Source organism: Ciconia boyciana, chromosome 1 (assembly GCF_034638445.1).
Source record: "Ciconia boyciana chromosome 1, ASM3463844v1, whole genome shotgun sequence".
NCBI classification, from domain to species: Eukaryota; Metazoa; Chordata; class Aves; order Ciconiiformes; family Ciconiidae; genus Ciconia; species Ciconia boyciana.
The window spans coordinates 151990463-152010682 of NC_132934.1; the positions used below are offsets into that span (position 1 = coordinate 151990463).

The following is a 20220-nucleotide window of genomic DNA, read 5'->3' on the forward strand; positions in this document are numbered from 1 at the left end:
AAAAAAAACTTTTATAAGCAATTTGATGCAAAGATTATTCTTTTTTTTAAACTGCCTGAATAGAGACAGTGTTTCTCTTTTTCCTTTCCTCCTAAAAGGCAATTAATCAACCATCAAGCCTACATGACAAGAAGTAGTATCATTGCCTAAAACAACATTATTGTCCCTGCTGAGTTCAAGCTGCAGTTTACAGCATGCCCTGAAATAAGATTTTTCAAAATAAGGGAATGCTATTTTTTGAAGCAGTAATCTTTCAGGCAAGACCACCAGTTGGATATGGTTGGCTAATTTGCTCCACAAACACTGTAAGAATAATCTCCTTAACATTAAAACCAAATCTGAGCCAAATCAGAATAAAAAATACAGGAAAACACCACCCTTACAGGGAAAGCCAGATTAGGTGTTACAGGTTTGTTTTGTTTTGTTTTTTTTACTTCTTTGCTGTATAGTTTATAAGTTAGTCTTGATAGTGGAATTACAGTGTGAAGGAAAGGTTTTCATGATTTGAACGTCTGGGCTGCTAATAAACTTAGTGTTGAAATAAGGTAATTGGTTATGCAAGAATTGGATCCACAGGCAACCTAATGAGTAAATTACATAAAAATCATAAACGATGTTATGGATATGTCTTTACAAATCACTTGAAAATCACTACAAATTTTAATGAAGAAATGAATAAATTCATAATCCGTTCTATGTAGACAGGTACTCAACATAATAAACACTTCACGCAATGGGGAATCTGTTTTCTGCTCTCATGTACCTGTCTATGCATGTGCAGTATGTTTTTTCTGGAAAATGTATGCATTGTTAGGAAATTACTGCTGAAGCTGTCTATCAAAATCAGTTGGTCATTAATGAATGACCCAGCCTACAAATAAGGGTTCAGGAAATGGGGTACGGAGAGATGCAAGGGGGGAACAGGGGCTGGAAGTACCTCAGAGAGCAGGTAAACTTCACATGGTTCCTCCTTTCTTTCTTACTGGTTTTAAAAGATTTGCCCTCACTCTTCCCTTTGAATGTCTCTTGGGCCCCATCTGCCACTCAACCCTTCTCTCAGGAGCAAAACTTCATCATTCCACTCTTAGGGGGGCCTGCGTAACATTAGCTTGTGAAGCAGTTAATAAATAAGCAGGAAGCGACTGCCAAACCACAAAAAAAGAATGGCAGGCCAAAGATACATATAATTCTATAAAGAAAAATACAGGACAGTTAGGATTCACAGTCTAATAGCCACAGTGGTTTAGGAAAGACAAACAGCCCTTCCGACAGTTAATTAAATCAAGCTGGTGGAATATTTCTTGGTTTTTGCCACAATGCAGAATGGTGGAGGACACATAAAGAAAATTGAAGAGGATGCTCATGGCAAGCAACTGTTCACCTACATGAGTAGGAAGCTCTGTAGCTGCAAACATTAATGATTCACCCCTATGAAGTACTGGCAAAAGATTTATGTTTCTGGCTACTTTGCAATGCACCAAATATTAAAGGCAATGTTGGAAATATCTGATTCCTTTCGATCACTAACTATGGAGAAGAAGTGGCCCAGTAATGAAATAATGAATTTTCATGGCGTTACCCTTCCACTATGAGACTCATTATTTCTCTTTCCTTAGCATCCACCAGGCTCAGATTTTGAAGTGTTGCAGGCAAAATCCAAGAGTAAAGGCTAGACTGAAAAATGGACTTCAGTGTTTTGCTGCTTAACACCATGGTGGTTTATCTTGGGCTAACCTTGGTGGTGTCATGTCACACTCAGGGACTTGGCCCCAGGTTTAGGTCTACCCTCCTGCAGGGACCAGGGCACCTGGGACTGGAGGGGGATGTTCTCAGCAGGGACAGTCTGCAGAGAGACAATAGGGAGGTGATGAGCAGATAGTTGGAGGCATCTGCTGCCTTATCCAGAACTGCAGGGAGGGACTTTATTTCATTAGAAATTCACTGGCTAAACCTTTTCATTCAGAAAACAGAGGAAAGAGCTCATTCCTTCTCTTAAAACACCTCAGAGAAGAGAATTGAACCTGGATTTGCTGTAACCATGGACAAACACATAAAAAGGGGACGTGTCAGCAGCAGAGGCATCTCTGACTACATTTTAAAAGAAAATGATCCCTTTGCAATTCCATCTGGTGAGGAGATCAGGGACTTGCTCTGAGCTGAAAATAGGTGCTGGGACAGCATGAGGGATATGTATCATATACGTTTGGCCTGTTCTTACTCCTCTGTGGGTTTCCATTTATGGCCACTACTGAAGACAGACGACCAGGCTAGAGAGACTCTTGCTGTGGCTGCTCCTAGTTGGTTGTGATCTCAGTCACACTCCAGTAACACCTAATGGATCATCCCATTGAGGGAAATAGTCTGAGTTGCAGCTAATTTCCACATTCTTGACCTGTCCTATTTACCATGATGGAAGAGCTTCTGGGCAGGAGCAGAGGATGAAGCCTGTAGTGTCCCAGGACATTAGGTCTAGGTACCTCCAGAGTTCACTGGCAGCTGAACTTTGGTTTTGAGGATCACAGCTTCGGAGCTAAGCCTTTAAATTCCCCCTCTGGTTACAGTCTTGCAACCTTTTTGTGAACTTGACAAATAGTGTTATTCCTATTTTATATGGAAGGGAACCTGGACACAGAGAAGCAGTGGATGACACATGCTCTCGTACCAAAGGTCTCCTTCTTCCCTAAAACTAATGATCAGTAATAGTGAAAAAAATAGAAGGAAAAATATATAACTATCCAGCACCTATTTTAAGGCAAATGATAGAGAAAGGCGCTTGTAGCCACTGGGAAACAGCTGCCAGTTCAGTGGTGTTTTGTCTAAAAACTTTTGGTCAGAATGTGCCACATGCTCATCTTTTCCTCAGGCTGCTTTACTGAGCTGGTGAAAAATAGCAAAGGGATGAGATGCCCCTAAATATAGATTGCCGCACGCGGGTGTTACCTTGGGAAGGTCTGCAGCGCATTGCAGAAGCACAGTCCTCTGAAAATGGAAACCTTCATTTTTCCCTCTCATTGACTCGGGCTCTTTAAGGATTACCGCCTGGGCAAGGGAGCACTCTGCCAGCTGCCACTCACCCCGGTGCCTAGCTGTCCCTGTGCCACCGAGGGCAATGAGGAACGGTGGCCGGTCAGTCGGTGCTGCTCACCAGCTCCCTGCTGTGATGCAGGGACTCTGTGCTTCCCCCACCATCACACAGGAGCAACCTCTGAGGTCTCTAAGTCGCACGAGGAGTCAAGGCAGCTTCACAGCTTCTTTTAGCCCATATTTAATTTATCTTGAGAATTTCATTTCCTCAAGCTCAGAGTAAGAGGATGTTTCTCCTTAGCTGCTGGCCTTGCCAAACTATCCCAGGACCTGAGAGTCACACACAGAGCAGCACACAGCCAGACTCCGGCAGGCCGGTTTCTGCTACAGGTTACACCTGTGCAAACACAATGTTTTGAGATTACTCCCCAAGCACCAGCTGTGCAAGCTGATTATTTTCAGCTAGCACCCTGCTCCCACCTGGGTGACCCCATTAGTCCTGACAAAAATTGCAAAACAGCAACTGTGGCCACTATTTAACTTTCTTGCTCTTTATGATGTATGAGGGGAAGTCAAGAGGGAGCTCTTTGCAAATCACATCATCAGTCTGCTCGGCTGGCAGCTAAGCAAGTCCTTCTTTTTATTTGTAAACTGTGAAAATTTCACACAGACTCACTGATAGAATAAACCTGGAAGCTTGCGGGGCCTCTTTGACAGGGTTTCCTGCACTATTAAGTAGTGTGGGCTATACAGCGTCTGCAAACTGCACAAAAGCCAAATGTCAGTAGGAATTACACTTCTAAGCCAAAGAGGCACACTGGCAGAAACTGAAAAGGTATGTGAGGTGAGGTTGTGTTTTAGAGTATTTACTTACCGTACAAAAAAAAATGTTGAGAAAGCAAATGTGGGCTTGGGTTTCAGACTTTAAAAGGTAATATGGTCAACATATTGCTAACATATTCAATGTAGCAATTGCTTTCTCACCATTACTACCAGAATTATACTGAGCATAAGAGACCATTAAAAAGATGGACTTAATAAACAGCATCTAATTTTAAGCCCCTTCAGCCAGCCCTGGAACTTGTTTTGACTCTGAACAACAGCACACACACCACATTAGCAGCTCCTTAGACCCCTTTCTGTTGGCTAGAAAGGACCCAAGACTAAAATGCCTTGGTAAATCTCACCTAACAGCTATGTTAGCTAATGCTGTCAACTACCAACAAATTTGCCAGCTGGTCACATCTGGAGAGGAGATATTTTATATTCCTAAACACACCGTAGTGCCAGCATGGATCCTACAGGGTATCGAAGGCATCTTCATGGAGCTCGTTCAGAGGATGCAGGACTTACAAGGTGGCCCTCTGAAGCCACAGCTGGAGGCCAAGCTGGATTTCTTAGAGCATCTAAAATGGCACTGCACTTGGGTACCTGAGCTCTTCCCCTTCCACTTCTAGTAAGAGGAGAAGTTTCAGCTTTTCTAGTTGAGATTTCAGTAAGATTAACGACATCTTCCCATACACTAAATTCACCCATGCTTTTGAAACATTTAAATGTATTGTTTTAGCAGAGACTGAAAAGCATAATTCACCAGTATTGTACCTGCAGTCCGCTAGGATATGAAGAGAGGCTGTCAGAGATTTTGACATTAAAAAATTATTTTGCAGTGCCTTGGGTAGAGCAAAGGTCCGTGGTTAAATCCTTACCCCGGGAGACAAGGACCGCACTCTGCATCATTCTCCTGATCACCAGGTGTCATGACCGTGGCTCGAAAAAACCCCTCGCAGTCTTTGTGCCGCCTGCATATCTGGTAACCTCCTCTGGAAAACTTCTCTGAAGGGCAGGGGATGCAGCCGTAGTCCTCATCTTTGGTGCCATATCCACATGTCTGCAACAACACAAAGTCACTGAAAAGCAGGCTTGCGCTGCACACCGGCTTCTACCAAAAGGGGACATTCATAGCCTGGCCTGTTGGCTTTGCGGCACAACGTCAGACTAAGAGAAAAACATTTGTTGTTTGGCCCCTTAGTGTCTGTCCTAAAAAGGCCATGGAGGGACATAAGGATGCAGCACGCTGTGTCCTGGAGAGCAAAAAGGGGAACCGGCCATTGTGCTCCTTGAAATTGGCCCCCCATAGCTATTTATATCATACTCCAGCAAGTCATGGAAGAATTTCAGCTGCTGCTCAGATAGAAAGTGAACTGAAAATTGAAGAGTGGAGAAGAAGATTACAGGGGAAACATGGCTGCAGCAGGGATATCAGCGATCTTGCTTTCATGCTTGGAGAGGCCAGAGGGAACATTATAAAAGGCAATGTTTGGATGAGATTTCGTAACCCTTGAACTCACATGTCCCAGCTGAACATTACGTTTAGATTAAATAAAACTAAAACCAACTGGTTATTATTCAAACATACTTGTTCAGGACTACCAACTGTGTGAAATTCTTGCAATAGGATGTTTATCCCATTAAAACCAAACAGGATTTCAGTAATTTATTTTTTAATAAGCAACAATTATCTGCTGTAAATCAAATGGTTACTTAGGAACCGTAATTTAAAATGTTGCAGAAGCATCCAAGTTCCTCTAGTGCCAAAATATCTTAGCAGGAGAGCAAAACTAAGTTCTCAGTGTGGGGGGCCAGCGAGCACACAAGACTAACCGATTTATCACACCATGCTGGAACGGCAGCGTCAGATTTTAAATAACTCTTGAGATGAGAATGGACTGACGGAGACTGTGTGTGAACCTCTTACCTTACAACTTTTACAATATCACTTTTAACAGGCTGCTCCTGGGATGTGGTTTACCAGCGTGCACGCACGATGCCTCGCTCCCATGACACACTTGCAGGCATGAGCGCTCCTGCTTAAGCATCTCTGTCCTTCCCCATTTTCTCTCCTGTCCATATATTACCACCATGTAACAAAGCATTTGTTTTTTGCATTTGGTGCTCAATATGTGTCCCCTACCAGCAGAAGAAGCTGAAATTACCATGTAAGGCTCTTCACCCGGCTCGCACTTGGGGCAGTCGTGGCACATGCCGGTGGTCTGGTTGTAGTATTCATTCTCGCCGCAGTTGGAGTATTCGGCGCTGGCGGAGTACACCAGGGAGACCTGTCACCAGAGAGCATCCCAGAGCATCGTCACTTCCACCGCCTTCATTCCCCAGGCCTTGCCCCCTCCCCTTGCCCAGCTGCTGTGGCTCAGAAGGCGGCAGGGCCAGCATTGCAGCATGAAACACCCCTAAAGCTCAGAACCAGAAGTGGTGCCACTAGGAGGGATGGAGGTAGATGCAGTTTTTGGCAACCTGGTCCTTCTAAGAGTTTCTCAGAGCACTGATGTTCATGCTTGTTGGCACAGCTACTCCTCAAAATACTGAAGGCCATTCATTAAGGCCATCCTGACCTATTAATTCTCGCGCTCTCCTGCACGGCAAATGCCTGAGTTTGCACCCTCACCCCTCCCATCTCTAACGAGCCATCATAAATGTGACTGCAAGGGACATTTATAACAACCTAAGATAATGCGCTGCCTCGGGTCTCAACCATGATAGGGGTGTGCTTCATGTGACACCCAGGCTAATTGGCTCTTCCAGCGCCTTCTGTTTCTGCTCCATCCTGGGTCCTTCTCTTCCCCCTCCTCCCTAGCAGCCTCAGTCTAAGCAGCGCATGCCTGGGTGTTTTATTGAACAGAAACCCATCACTGCATCGGGTTTCAGTCCCTAAGTCATCTGTAGCTGTGCCATGACGATTCACAGATGTTTGCAAAGACCCAAGCAGAATGCAGTTATCTTTGCAGGCTGGAGACACCTGTATGCACATAAATACCTACCACCAGAAAAGGGAACACGTGAGTCCATTTACGTTCACCCAGGTGAGCCATGCTCGCTTGATATTTTACCTGAAAAGACAGAATCAGTGATTGTTTATGAACATGAGTAAATATTTGTGTGTGTTGCCAAAATAAGAGCAGAAGGGCTCACAAGCAGAACAAAGGTTACATGGGAGCGGTGCCCGGAGGTCTAAACAAAGAGAGGGGGAGACGTGCACGTGCACTCACACACGGGCGCACACCACGCACCCTTACTGCACATCTCTTTCCCCTCTTTGAGAATATCAATGGCATGAGGGAACCCAGTCTTGCAACCTTTATAAAAATCTGCCAAAGATGAGGAACCAGTTCTGAGCCCTGTCACTTCTTGGCTTGCCGAGAAATCCTCCCATGGAGAAACCGAGGGCTACGTCTCGACCGCTGAATGAAAGAGGGATGGGGATCAGTAGCTTGGCTTGTGTCCACACCGCTTAGTGCTTGACCCCGCTAGATCAGGTTAGTCTAGGAAAGATCTAGATGGAGCAGCCAAAAGCAGAGCCAGGGAGCAAACCGACAGCAAGCAGCGTGGGCAGCCGGCATGCCGGGGCTGCACCTTCCTTGCCGGCTCTTGCGGATCCACTGAGAAAGCCCAGAGTTGCCTTTCATAGGAAGCGTTGTCTGCTTTTTGTTCTCGAAAAGCAAACTGCAGATTTAAGAGGTTAAACTCAAGGAAGAAGCCAAACTTTATATCTGTTACAATGGTTGGGGAAAAGAAAGGCTGCAATCTCTGTTACAAACATACGTACTAATTTATTTCATTTCTTCAAATGAATAATTTTGAATAAGAGCTAATGTTACATATTCATGTGCTGGATTTCTTTCTAAGGGGAAAAAAGAGACAGGAAAAGGAGGCACAAATTGTTTTGTTAGCATGATACAACGTATTCAATGGTATTGTTACAGCACATAATATGCCCTAGGGATTTTACAGCTTCAAATTGCAAATGTTTGGGATGATACAGTTGCAACACTTTGGTGCTAGCAGATGTAAACTACGCTTTACATTTTCCAGGTCTCAGACACTGCAAGGCTTTTAGTGTCCCAGAAGACTACAATTACTGCTTTGTGCCACATTCGAGCATACAACCTACACGAGAGCAGCGCTCTAGTATTTGAGATAGATAGCCACTAACATTTACATTTTTAAACACTAAGTAGATTAAGCAAAGATTATATCACTCCAGCATCAAGCTATGAAATTGCTTTATACGTTCCTTCCAGCAATTGGGCTAGCTGAGACAGGTAACTGGGTGGGTGGGTGGACAACCTGAATTATGAGTATATTCGTTTCTGCAGGAAATTGCACTTTGAAACCTAGAAACAAAAGAGAATCAGAGAGAAACTGTCCTAAATCTGGAGGTAAGAGATGGAGAATAGTCATGCAATTGTAGAAACTGTCAAACATTTCAGTTGGACAAAGGCTTTGGCTATGACAGTGCAGTTGCTTGGAAAAGTTCCAAGAATATAGTCTTAATGCATACGTCTGTTAAACTGAATCCTAGTTATAAAAGAGCTTATTAGACTTTAAATATTAATATTATTAAGGCTGTGTCCCCACTGATACTGCAAAATGATCGTATTTATTATAAATCGGGTCTGAGGCTGCTCAGGACCAAAAATTTCACTGGTAAAGCTTGAATCTGTAACTTTACAGTAAGAACATATCTTAGAGTAAAAACATGCTTCAGTTGCTTTCAAGCCTCCCAGATGTTTGCTGTTTGAGGTACTTGTATGCAATCATAGCCAGATTTGAAAAATGGAAATGAAGAAGTGTAGCCCATTAATGTATAATACAATCTTCTCCATCCATTTGGCATTTATTTACATAAAATTGAAAGTGTCAAGTTATACATACATACATAAAATATTTTTCTGTCTCTCAATATAAATATGCATGTGGGGTTATGTTTTGGATGTAAACATACTTTTTTTCCCCTGCATTCCATCATTATATGTAGCAATATATCAAACATATGGGAAATACTTTTTTAACTGGAAAAAGCCAGTTCAAAGTGCTGAATATGGCCAGATTAGAACTCCAGGGAAGACTTTTTCCCCAAATTGGAATACCAAAAAGTTAAATTTAATGATTCGTCCCCCTATTCAAATACACTGCCATAAACTGGCAGTGTTATTTTCTGTTGGGTTTTTTTTTTCCTCCTTTGGAGTTAAAAACCCAAATGCTTACTTTATTTTTACAATGCAGGAGTAGGGGAAGGCAGACGCAAGAGGTTTCTGGCAGTAGGGCCATAGGTAACTCCTCAGCTGGGATGATACCTGACTGTATCCACCAAGACATACCAGGCTGCTCTTGGGCTTGGTGTCAATTTTCAAGCATGTTAATTTATACCTGCACCGTATTATCTGCCATGCATTATCATCCACACAACAAGGGATCTTCTAGTGCTAAGATCGCTTTTGTCTCTAGCCAACATCTGTGAGGACATGCAAAGCTTGGACAATCAGCCAGCTTCTGCCAAGCAGCAGGAAAAAGAGTAGCCAGTTATTATGGCCCCTAATCATTAAAAGCAATTAGTTCTTAATGAGTTAACAGATGCTGCACCTTTCCTTTGTATTCTGCCGTGCTTTGACTAAAGTAAATGACTCTCTCCTGCAGGATGGCATGCGACGGCGCATGGGAAGGAGCTGAAGGTGTATTTTTGCTGGGACCACACGATCATTCCTAAGCAATTTGGGATCTCTGGCAGCTCGTCCGCTGAGACCCCGCAGATCCTGACTCTTGTTTTTGTTTAGGCCGTGTGGGTGTCTCTGGAGAGGAGTTGTAAAACACAGACCTGTGTCTTTGTGGATCAGGTGTGCAACACGCAGCAAGCCTCGTCATGACTAGAGGGGGTTGCTAATTACAGCCATATTTACCTTTCGGGCATATTCGTTAATAGCTCTTAAGAATATACACATAAGCTGACAGGAAAAGAAGCCTATTTTCCCAGTGGCAACCGCAGCAAGAAATGCTAGAGACTTGTTGTCTCAGCTTCTCTCCTGTAGACTGCGAGGCATAAATTTGGCCTGGGGGAATAGGAGAAGAGATGCCTGGGACCCTATTACTCAAATATTTCTCCTCCCAGAAGAAAAGCCCTTCTATATAGTCTTTGTGGCTTCTTACCAAGAACTGGCAGATACAAATAAATAAATCATTCAATCCCCAGGCAGAAAATGCTTAGTTCGTGCTGTCCAAAGGAGAAAAAGCATCATTCATGTAGTCAGCCCTTGAATATGATAATTTACTTAGATGATAAGGTAGCACTGCCATGATACTTACAGTATCCATGAGTAAATGGAGTAAACACAGGGAACATGCAAACAATGAGGTTACCCTAGCTGGTGGTCTAAGCTGAAGTTCACAACTTTCGATGGATGATCTTAGCTGTTATTTTAATTTTGTGGCTTTAGTATTAACACAGTGCAAAAGATAATTTCCTATCACAGACTTTTTGGTTTTTAAAAAATGTTTGAAAAAAGGAAGAAAACAAATACATGGACTGAAGTACAGAAAGACATGCTTCTTCAATGTTGTAGAGAGGGATTTGTTTTTGGTGTCTCCGCTTTTCTTTAATTTCATCACTGATGCAGATATACTTCAAGGACACAGAGCTTGACTTTGCGAGAGGCACAACCACTGTGTCAGACAACTTCACCATTTTGATATTTCTATGCGCATTTCTCTTCTGGGGTTTTCTAAGCAGCATTTTGGTTAGCAGGTCTGGGGTTACAAATGTAATTCCTGAGTAGCTGGCAAATAGGTATCGATCGTGAATCCACATCCAAGATCTCCACTACGAGCAACAACAGCAGCGATGGACAGCAGAATGCAAGACAAAATTTTTCATATAAATGTGGGCAGGTCATCGGTACTTCACAGGTGCCACCAACAAACCCAGTGCCTGCCCCGAGTTCCTGGGGTTTATGAGAGGAACCTCGCAAACCGCCTTTTCCACAGATCATCACAGTTTTTTGTATGGGCTGAGCAGATAATCTCTGTATGCTCCTGATGCTGCTAAATCCTTCTTAGCTGCGATAAGTGTATAATCCCCACTGCAAGGCCTCACAGGTTTCAGAGTTCAGCAGCAGAGTTCAGTCTGGCTCTGGCCTCGTGAAAAAAGATGCAGTCTGAGGTTTTCTTTCAGGAGGAAAAAGGATTCCCTGACCCCATCACTGAACGGCAATGATGGCAGCGCAACCTCAGGGAGAGAATAAACTTAGAGAACTATAAGCAGATGGAAACAGAGATGATGAAGAAACAGAGATGATGAAGAAAACTATTTTCTAGCCTTGTTTACACTTTGTATTGTTGCGAAAAAATATTGCACAGAACAATATTACATTTGTAGGACGACGTGAACTACACTGTTTCCCATATCTGTTTTTTATCATTTTGACCTTGCAAATACACCTTAAAAATTACCTCAGAGAGAGATGTAAAAAATGTGAAAATGATACAACTCTCTTCTTCCTTTTACCTGAAACATCAAAAAGAAGCGAGAACAGCTCAAGCAACACATAAAACTTTAATTGCCCCTGTGATCTGGCAACTCTGACACAGAAATAATTCCTTGCTCAGGCACAGAAGCAAGATTTTTTCCAGTGGGAGCTGCATTGACAAGAGGGTAGATAAAATATTCTTTAATTTGTTAATGGGGGCACCGCATGCTGAGGACATGGGGGCAATCAAGCCTCATGAAGAGCTATCTGTCTCTTACAGACTCGCTTATCTGGAAACTACATCTGGAAGTCCGTATTTGAATCTGCTTTCTCACCTTACATAAAGACACATGTTGGCTCTCGTGTAGACGGGCCATCAGCTTTCTGAAAAGGTTTTCAGGAAAAAAAAAAAAAGGCTACTACGATGCAGGAAAAAAAGCAAGAAAGAAGGAAAGGCTCTTTTCAGCACACTTTGCGCGGCTGGCATGCGTTCCTGCGGAAACGGGGGCACTAACGGGGTGCGGGGGCTGAGGGGACCGTGTGTTCTCCCTGCCTGGCCCCAGGGCACCCACTGCTGGCTGGCACCGAGCCAGCTGCCCCTCGGCCCCCTTGCTACCAGCATGGCCCCAATTCGGCTTCCCTCTAGGCTGGTGTTGGTCTTATCTGCCAGCAGCATCCTTCCAAAACCCAACCCTGCTGGGCCAGGGCTGCCGGAGGACCACGGCAGTCTCCATCCCCACACTAAAGTCCTCCGAGGGCACATGGTTCACAGGCAAACCTCCCTCCCTGCTACCCCAGCAACCCCAAGCCGCTCAGGGAGGTGAGCAGGGAGTGAGTACGGGACGGCTTTTTGGGCAGAAAAATGGTAATTCATTGATCCTGCAACCGGACATTGCAACACATCCACTTCAGTGATGTTCCCACTACAAAGGCTGATATTTTGGCGGGGAAGTGATGCTGTAGGGAAAAGGCACTCATGACCTCCTGCCATGGAGGCTGTTGTGGTTGGTGCTGCTTTATACAAACAAGAAAATACTCATTAGGGCAAAAATGTGAGCAGGGACTTGTACCTCCTCCAGTCAAAAGGCTGCCCTGACCCTTAGGCTAAGTCACATGATCTCTTTTGTTTTCTATAATTAAAAAAAAATATTTAAAAAAATCTGGGATTTGTTCTGACGCATTATTAAAAAAAAAAATCAGAAACCTCATATTTGTAATGGGCAAAAAAATCTTGACTTTTTTGGCCGATCCCCATAAGGATTTTCCTCAGTGGGAGAAGCTTGCTTTCTATCTCTCTGAAAATAAAATTTTTCTAAGGTGATTTACATGAAGACTTCCCTGTTATTTTCAGCCCCTCCTAATGTCTGCTGGGAAGTGCTACAACTGACATATTATTATTCCTTCTGGTTTGCTTGCTTACTTGTTTGTTTTAGGAGGGCTCGGGCTTTTCTTTCAAGAAAAGTTGGTAACGGCAGTGGTGGGAGCAGCGTGCTGGAGGCATCTCAGGGCTGCACCCCATTCCCCCAGAGAGCTCCTGCTCCGCTGCCCACATGAGCTCGCCCCGCTGCCAGCTCGCAGCTGCCGAAGGGCACCCGTGTTTTCCATGGAAATAGTTGCAAGATGGATCTTACATCACCTCGAAAAATTGCAAATGAGCATGTTAGACTCCCCAGCCTCATAATTCTAAGGCGAGAATGAATGAGCAACAGTACAGTCGTTCACTGTCTACCGGGTCATCCCAGTGCCGCATCAGCTCTGTGCTTTCTCCATCGCTGCTTCCTAAGAAGTTTCCCCATCTGCCCCTACCTGAGGGAGAGGAAACTTCTTTTTGGCATTTTGCTTCCAGAGGCGAGGTAAAATGGCTGGTATGAATACAAATTGTTTTAGATTCAGAAGCTCTCCTTAGTCCCTAAGACAAGTATTACTTCCCACTCAGAGCAGAAAATTAAAAGCTTATTAGGAAAATACAAACCACCGAAGCAACGATGATGTTTTTCTAACATCTTTTCCTTTTTACTGAGCTTTATGCTTTCTAGATGACAGATAACCCAATAAGAACAGTCTGAGTCTTGGCTTGCATTATTAAGATTGATAAGGATTTGAGCTCACACTGCTTCCGTTTCTCAGGGTCTGATCCTGTGAACTGCCAAGTACCATCAAATCTCACAGTGTTTGGGAAGCAGAGGATTTTTAGCAGGGTGCAGAGACTGACATCTTTTTAATACGATAATGGTTGACAGGACAGAAGTGGAGAAAGTTAGAAATACTTTACAGGAAGAAATTGAGGTGAAATCCTACAGTGACCATCAACAGAATTTATTGAAATTGTAAATAGAATAGAAATCCCATGGTGACCATCAATAAATAATGTCTGCTCTTAGCTCTGCAGCACATTTGCATTTCTTAGCTAAAAGCCAGAAAATTATTAGAGAGGTCAACACACAGTTCTGGTTTTTTCCACAGTTTACATGAAAACATCTGAATTACTGCATCTTATAGGCACAGTGAACAGCAGCTGGGGTGCTGCGGGAGGGGGCTGCAGCAGAGTGCGGTGGTACCTTCGGAGGGTGAACCTCCCCCGAGCAGGTCGCTGCATGGGGAGGATGTCATTGGGAGGGTCCTGGCCACAAACTTTTATTCCTTGTACAAGTGCATCAAGCAACAGCGCAGCTTTTTTGCAAAAGCTGTGTTTTGCAAATGTAATGAAGTCAGTATTAGGTGGTGGCCATTTATACTTTGGTACTTGATTTTAGAGTCCCCAAAAAGCCTCTTGTTTGTCAACAGGCCTCTGTCTTGCAGACAAAGGGATACATACGCTGCCAAAAAAATTAGGTTTTTTATTATTCTACTTTTTACATAACTCTGTTTGAAGGGGATTTATTATTTTTGTAAACTAAAGGCTGGCTGCATTTAAATTCAAAACTACATCCCAAGCTGCCCGGGCCACCATTGTTGGGAAGAGCAGGGAGAGGGAGCACGGGGAGGGGAAGCTCTCCACCGGGAACAGGGGCCACACAGCGAGTAGGCACCGTGCTGGGGGGGACCCAAGGGGAGAGGCAGCTGGGGGGGCACGGCACGGGGCGCCCGCAGCACCAGCCAGGGTTTGCAGGCCCCCTGTGCACCGAGCAGGGGGATGCGGGGTGGTACATAGGAGCAGCCCCCCCCATGTGCCCTGTCCACCCACCCATCTTGTGGGCGTGGGTTCCCCTGGGGGGACAGCGAGGGGATGGGGCGTAGAGGTCAAAACGCAGCTCCCAGTCCAAGGCCAGCAGAGGAACATGCCTGAGCAACCAAATCCTCCGTATCTGTGGGCAGTTGCGAGCTAAGACCTGCTGGGGCTGCTATGTATGCCAGCCACCACGCGTACAGGTGAGAGGTGGAACAACCACCACCTTGGCTAATAGCAGCTGAAGTCACCGTCCGCTATACGGACATGCCTATAGAAACGGCGTGTTTACAGGCACGCATGTGTACACAAACACAGGTACTTATACCCAGGTGCCCGCAGAGAGGCTGACTGTCCCTCACATCTCTGTTCAGCCTGGATCTCTCGAACCTCAGGTAATGTCCTGGTGGAGGGAGACCTCTGTGCTTAACGTGCTGCATAGTGTTACAATTAGAAGGTAGGTTGCCTCTGCTCCTAGGGAAGGAGGAAGAAATGTCTTTCTCTGTTGGAATACTTTCTTTTTCAAGTCGATAATCATAAAATCTCTTTGTAATTTCTCTGAGGCCCTCATTTTTTTTTTTTAATGAAGGTGTTTACAGTCCTAATTAAGGAGTGCATTAAGCCTAGTGGTACCTTATCTGATAAACCTGTTACCAGGCTATGTCAAGCTGAGCCTTTCAAGGGAGCAAGCTAGTTTTAAAAACTGGTTATCCTCTGGGCTGGAAATGTGCAAGCCAAGAGCTCGCAATTAACTTGGGTTAATTACAAAATACCAGAAATGTAATAATGCATTTAAAAATATAACACAGGTGCTAATGACTTTTTTTTTTCCACACCCCCCCCTCCTTTTTCCCCCTCTGCAGGAGCTAACAGCCTGTCACTTCGCTTCCAGGTAATGCCCCCCACACTCCACAGGTGTTAACCACCTTTTTCTCTCATGTGGTGGGATTGATTAGCATAGCAAGATTGATCCAAGAGCGATTGCTTCTACCTTGCAGTTAGCATGGCTTTTACTGCTGCTTTTTGAGCCTGCTGAAGGAACTAGGCCTGAGAGCTGCTTATTTTTTCTAGGTCTAGCAGCTAGTCTAGTGAAGGACATCACTTCTCTCTCCATGCCTATTCTCCCACCACCACCACCATCGTGCACATCGTGAGACCTTTGAGACACCACCAGCAGCAGTGCTACGCAAGGTGTAAGCTTGCATGAGTAACCACTTCACCTCCTTCTCACCAAGCAGCACCCTCGTGACTGCACCCTTGCCATTTCAGCAGGGATATTGCCTTCCAGCTTGGTGTGCTCAGCCAATTCTGATTGCAACTTCCAGCCCAGGACACTTAAATAAGACTGGTTTTGAGAGACCAGGGAGGGGCCTTCAGGTCAGTAATTGCTCTTCTGACATGAGCCATCTGTAGCTCTCTGCTTGCTCATTTTTTACCTGTTGGGCCCATCCTGTGTTCCTTATGCGTATTGGTGTCAAATGCTTTATTGAAGTCCAGAAAGCCCCTGCTCTATTTAGGATTAAAGCTTCCTGTCAAGGATAATTTAGGACTCTGGTGTTACCTACCAAGGTCGTATTGTATTGCACATCTAAAGGAAGTCTCTATTTCTTCTATGAGTTTACAGAAGACATAGGTGCATTTCTTGTGCAAAAACCACTAACAAAACAACTGAAGCTATTGACCCCAAGTATAGATGAGGAGGGGAGAATATCTTCAGGATTAGGGTACCAACAGCCAAGAGTGTTACAAAAAACATCTCCCCGCCTGCAAGCCCCACAGTGGACTGCTGAAACCACATGAGGCAAGCAGCAAGGCAGGGCACAAACGGGTGAATGGCTGTGGGTACAACTGGCCCAAATCCTCTCTACTGCAGGTGCCCGAGGCGGGAGCGGAGCTGATACCGCACATTTGTGGAGGCTGAGTGGGAAGGGGAGCAGGTTGCTAGCATCCATCTTGAGAGAAGGGCCCAGCGGTGTCTGGGGGTACTCGCTGTGGGGAGCTGAGTGAGGGTCCTGCCAAGATGGCCGCCCCAGGGCAGGCGTGGGACTGCCTCCCGTGGGCCCTGCTGGTGTCTCAGCCCGGATGCTTGCAGAGTGGGAACTGGGGTAACTGGAAATGATTGCACACGCCGCTGGCTACCCTGCGTTGCCTGAGGGTCAGGCTTTGCCACATGCTGACCTGACAGCAAGCACACCAGAAGGCATGGGCAAAGGGGGGAGTTCAGGCTGGCAAACTAATGATCCGGAAGGCAAGCCTATAGGGTGTTTGGAAGAAATATACACAGAAAGGAAGCTATACTGCTTCTGCTTGTGCTATGCCAGACACTGCGTTTCCCACGTGCGCTACGAGGGTGTTCATGACTGCCTTCCCCTAGACACCTCGGGAGGGCTGCTGCCTACTACTGACTTGAGTACCGCTAAGCCTAGCTTACTTGTTCTCTTCAAATATACTGTATTTCACATTGGCTTTATATTTCTTTCCTCCCCTGCCTCCTCCATTAACTGGTCATTTAGCTGATTCAGATGCCTTGTATGGTGCTACAGCCCAACTACGCTGTGAGCAGACAAAGATATTTTTATCATCCATACGCACAACTATTGCCTCATCCCATTCCAGTGACACAAGCACAAGAAAACATGGAGATGTGGTTTCAGAAGCATTACCCTGTCCTGACACAGAGGTGATGTGACAGGAATGTGGCAGAACACTGTAGGAAAAATGAAGACGATAACACCAGAAGAGAATTGAAGCAACGGTGAACATCATGGTCTTATGGTCTTGATTTCTACCATCTAGATGTTTAGTTGCATGCATTTTTAAAATTTATATTCATCTAAGGCTTCTTTTTGATAAAAGAGTCTTTGGACATGCCAAGAGTCTGACTGTAACTGTGAACCTGACTCTAACTGTGAACCAAACTGCAGGATTTATAATATTCTGTGTTGCTGTAGGGAAAACTAAATGAGGATAGGAAAGGGGCCCGTGGGAAGCAATGACAGTCCTAAGAAGTCTGGAAGACAAGGAGCCAGTGAGAGAAGGAAACGCAGCAGTAAAAAAATGAGGTTTAAAGTTATCTCCAGAAACATTTAATATGATCAAATAGACATAATCTTCTGTTACAAACAAGGAGGTGACACATTTTCCTACCGGGTGATGAGGGATGTTGCAGTGAATAAATACAGCCCCTTCCAGCTGCTTTAATAGTTATGTGTAACGTCTCATCAGCTGTGAGACATTTTTGATTTGGCTATTCTTTAAAAATGAGAACTTCCTATAGTTCCCCTTAGCAGCTCTGAAATGTGAAGTGTCATCCACAAGCATCTGAAGACCTTCTGCTCCCTCTGACTGCAGTGCTTGCTGAAAACAGAGTTATTCTGGGACAGCATTACTTTGTACTGCAAATTTAAAATTGGATGTGAATTATCCTCTCCATAAAACACTGTTGACTAGATTTAACACTGCCCCACCAATGGTTAATTTAATGTTTTGATGTAATATATGCCCTGTGAGTGTTTTCTTTACGCACCCTACAAGTGAAGGTTTGCAAAGCTCGATCTCCTAAACCAGATCCCGACTCCACTGGGGGGCAGTGCGTTAGCACATATCTTAATTCTGCACTCACCTTCTTCTGAGAAAGCAAGTTTTCCCAGAGAAATATTAGCTATCGTGCGAGGTTCTGTTTAATGGAACAAATATGCATAGGGAGATATATATAGAAAATATCTCTCCTATAAGTGCTGTTAGATTACTGACTTGCTAGCTAAACAGCCAATGCTAACCTGAGAATGAAACCAAGTCTGAGTACAGAGGTAGTTTAAAGATAAACTATTTATTGGCACCAGGATCAACAGATTCTAAATTAGCTACAAAGCTGCAGGGAATAATGACATATGAAGTCAGTTTTTTGGTTTTTTTTTCTTTTTCTTTTTTTTTTTTTTTTTTTAATTCTTAGCCCCTCAGGAGATTTGGGATGGTTTGATGTTCATCTGGAGGCTTGTCAAAATTCTATAGAAACTTAATAGCCTGCCAACATGGGTGGTTGCTGCTTGGAGGCATTTCGACATGGCAAAGGTCCTGCTTGCACGCTGCAGACCTGTATCCGTCAAAGGCTGCTTGGAATGACATGAAAACAGGAGCCGTGCGGTGTCAGAACGCCGTGTGCAGGATTGCAGGGGTAATGTATGCACATCCCCGCTCTCCTGGGGCAGCCAAGCTGTGGGAGGAATTCATTTGGCCTCTTAATTATTCTGAGCACCGCCTAAGCGTTAAACCCCACAAGGTGCTACCACACCTATATACCAGGGTTTGGGTGGGACAGGGCTCCCTGTGCTCTGGTTAGAAGAGAAATGAAGACCGGAGGGCAGCTGGGGAGGCGGGATGAAGCTGGGTGGAAGCAGGAACCAGGGCAAAAGTCTAGGCATGGAGCTGGAGGAGGCATGGAGGGCTGGCATCCAGATCGGGAGCCCTGGGCTGGAGAAAGGGCACCGAGGGTGACAACAGGAGTGGGGAACATGACATAACTGGAAGGCAGCAGAGCTGAGCACAGGCTGTGGTTGCCCTTTGGTGGGGTCCTGCCTGCCGGTCACTCCACGGCAAGCTGTAAGGACAGTTGCCTGGTGAGGTCTGGGTTACACAACTCCAGAAAATGGCATGGGGCCTCCAGGGTTGGAGGCAATCACAATGCATGGGGCCTCCAGGGTTGGAGGCAATCACAATGCATGGGGCCTCCAGCATTGGAAGCAATCACAATACAAGGGAACGGCACAGGTTGCTGAGGCTTCAAGAAGCAGAACTGGAGCCATCCTGTGCCGAGTGGTGGGATGGGGAAGAGGATGAGCCTTAAACCATCCTTGGGATGAGGTTCAAGCTCCTACTTGAAGGCATGGGAGAAGACTGCTTGACAGAGAGCAGGGACATCTGCCCTGTGGCAGCTGCTCGCACTTCCCCCAGCAAAGCTCTGCAGCGCCGTGCCAAGTGCCTTCGGATGGTGACAAGAATTAAAGCGAAGAGTTAGTTGGTAGGACAAAGCCTTGGTTACACACCACCCTGAAGGGAGACATACAGGTATTCTGGCCTGAACCCAGGAGCTGGATAGCTGAGGGATACATACACACAGAGCAGCTACCGTAGGTGAAACACAGGAATTGCACCACAGCAGAGAAAGGACTTGAGCAGGCTGTGCCTTTCCAAGCGAAGCCCTCACCCCAGGCGGTGCACGTGGAGGAACTGCTTAACTGAGAGGAGCCTGTGCTGGCAGACGGACTGGGGCTGCCTGGGACGCGTGCTTGGGGATACTGCTGTCTGCAACCCACTCCCCGTGCTCTCTCCAACTCATTCCCCAGTCCTCTCTCACCGGGGCCTTCATAGTGTTTTTGCAGTTGCATGGCTGTACCCTCTGAGAGCAGACAGGTGCTTCTGTGTTTCTTGTTTCAGGCTGTAGAGAAATGTAAAGTACACATTTGATACCTGTGTTAGGACTGCACCCGTGTCTGATGACTTGAGCTAGTCCAGATCGCTGCTCTTGTCCCTGTTTGGGTGCATTTGAACAGGTTTCAGAGCAGAGCTGGGCAGAAGTGTTAGAGCTCTTTAGGATCCCTCTAGGCTAGGAAGAGGCAGAACTTGCTGGAAGTTTGTGCTGACTCATTAGTCCCTGGATCTTGGAGCTTGTGGAGGAGGAGGTTCTCACTGTGTTTTGTGGCTTTTGTTTTGTTTTGTTTT

General features: G+C 45.3%; 1 protein-coding gene across 3 annotated transcripts in view; it reads right to left on the reverse strand.

Annotated features, from left to right (window-relative positions):
• The window catches only part of EDAR (ectodysplasin A receptor), a 73303-nt gene that overhangs the window by 19850 nt on the left and 33233 nt on the right, over positions 1–20220 (reverse strand). For all 3 annotated transcript variants that reach the window (XM_072853432.1, XM_072853422.1, XM_072853412.1), the window contains exons 2-4: positions 6858–6926; positions 6018–6140; positions 4731–4912 (exon numbers count right to left, since the gene is read on the reverse strand). In XM_072853432.1, coding sequence (XP_072709533.1) covers positions 4731–4912; positions 6018–6140; positions 6858–6908 — 356 coding nt within the window. In that variant the 5' untranslated portion in view covers positions 6909–6926. The remainder of the gene's footprint in view (positions 1–4730; positions 4913–6017; positions 6141–6857; positions 6927–20220) is intronic.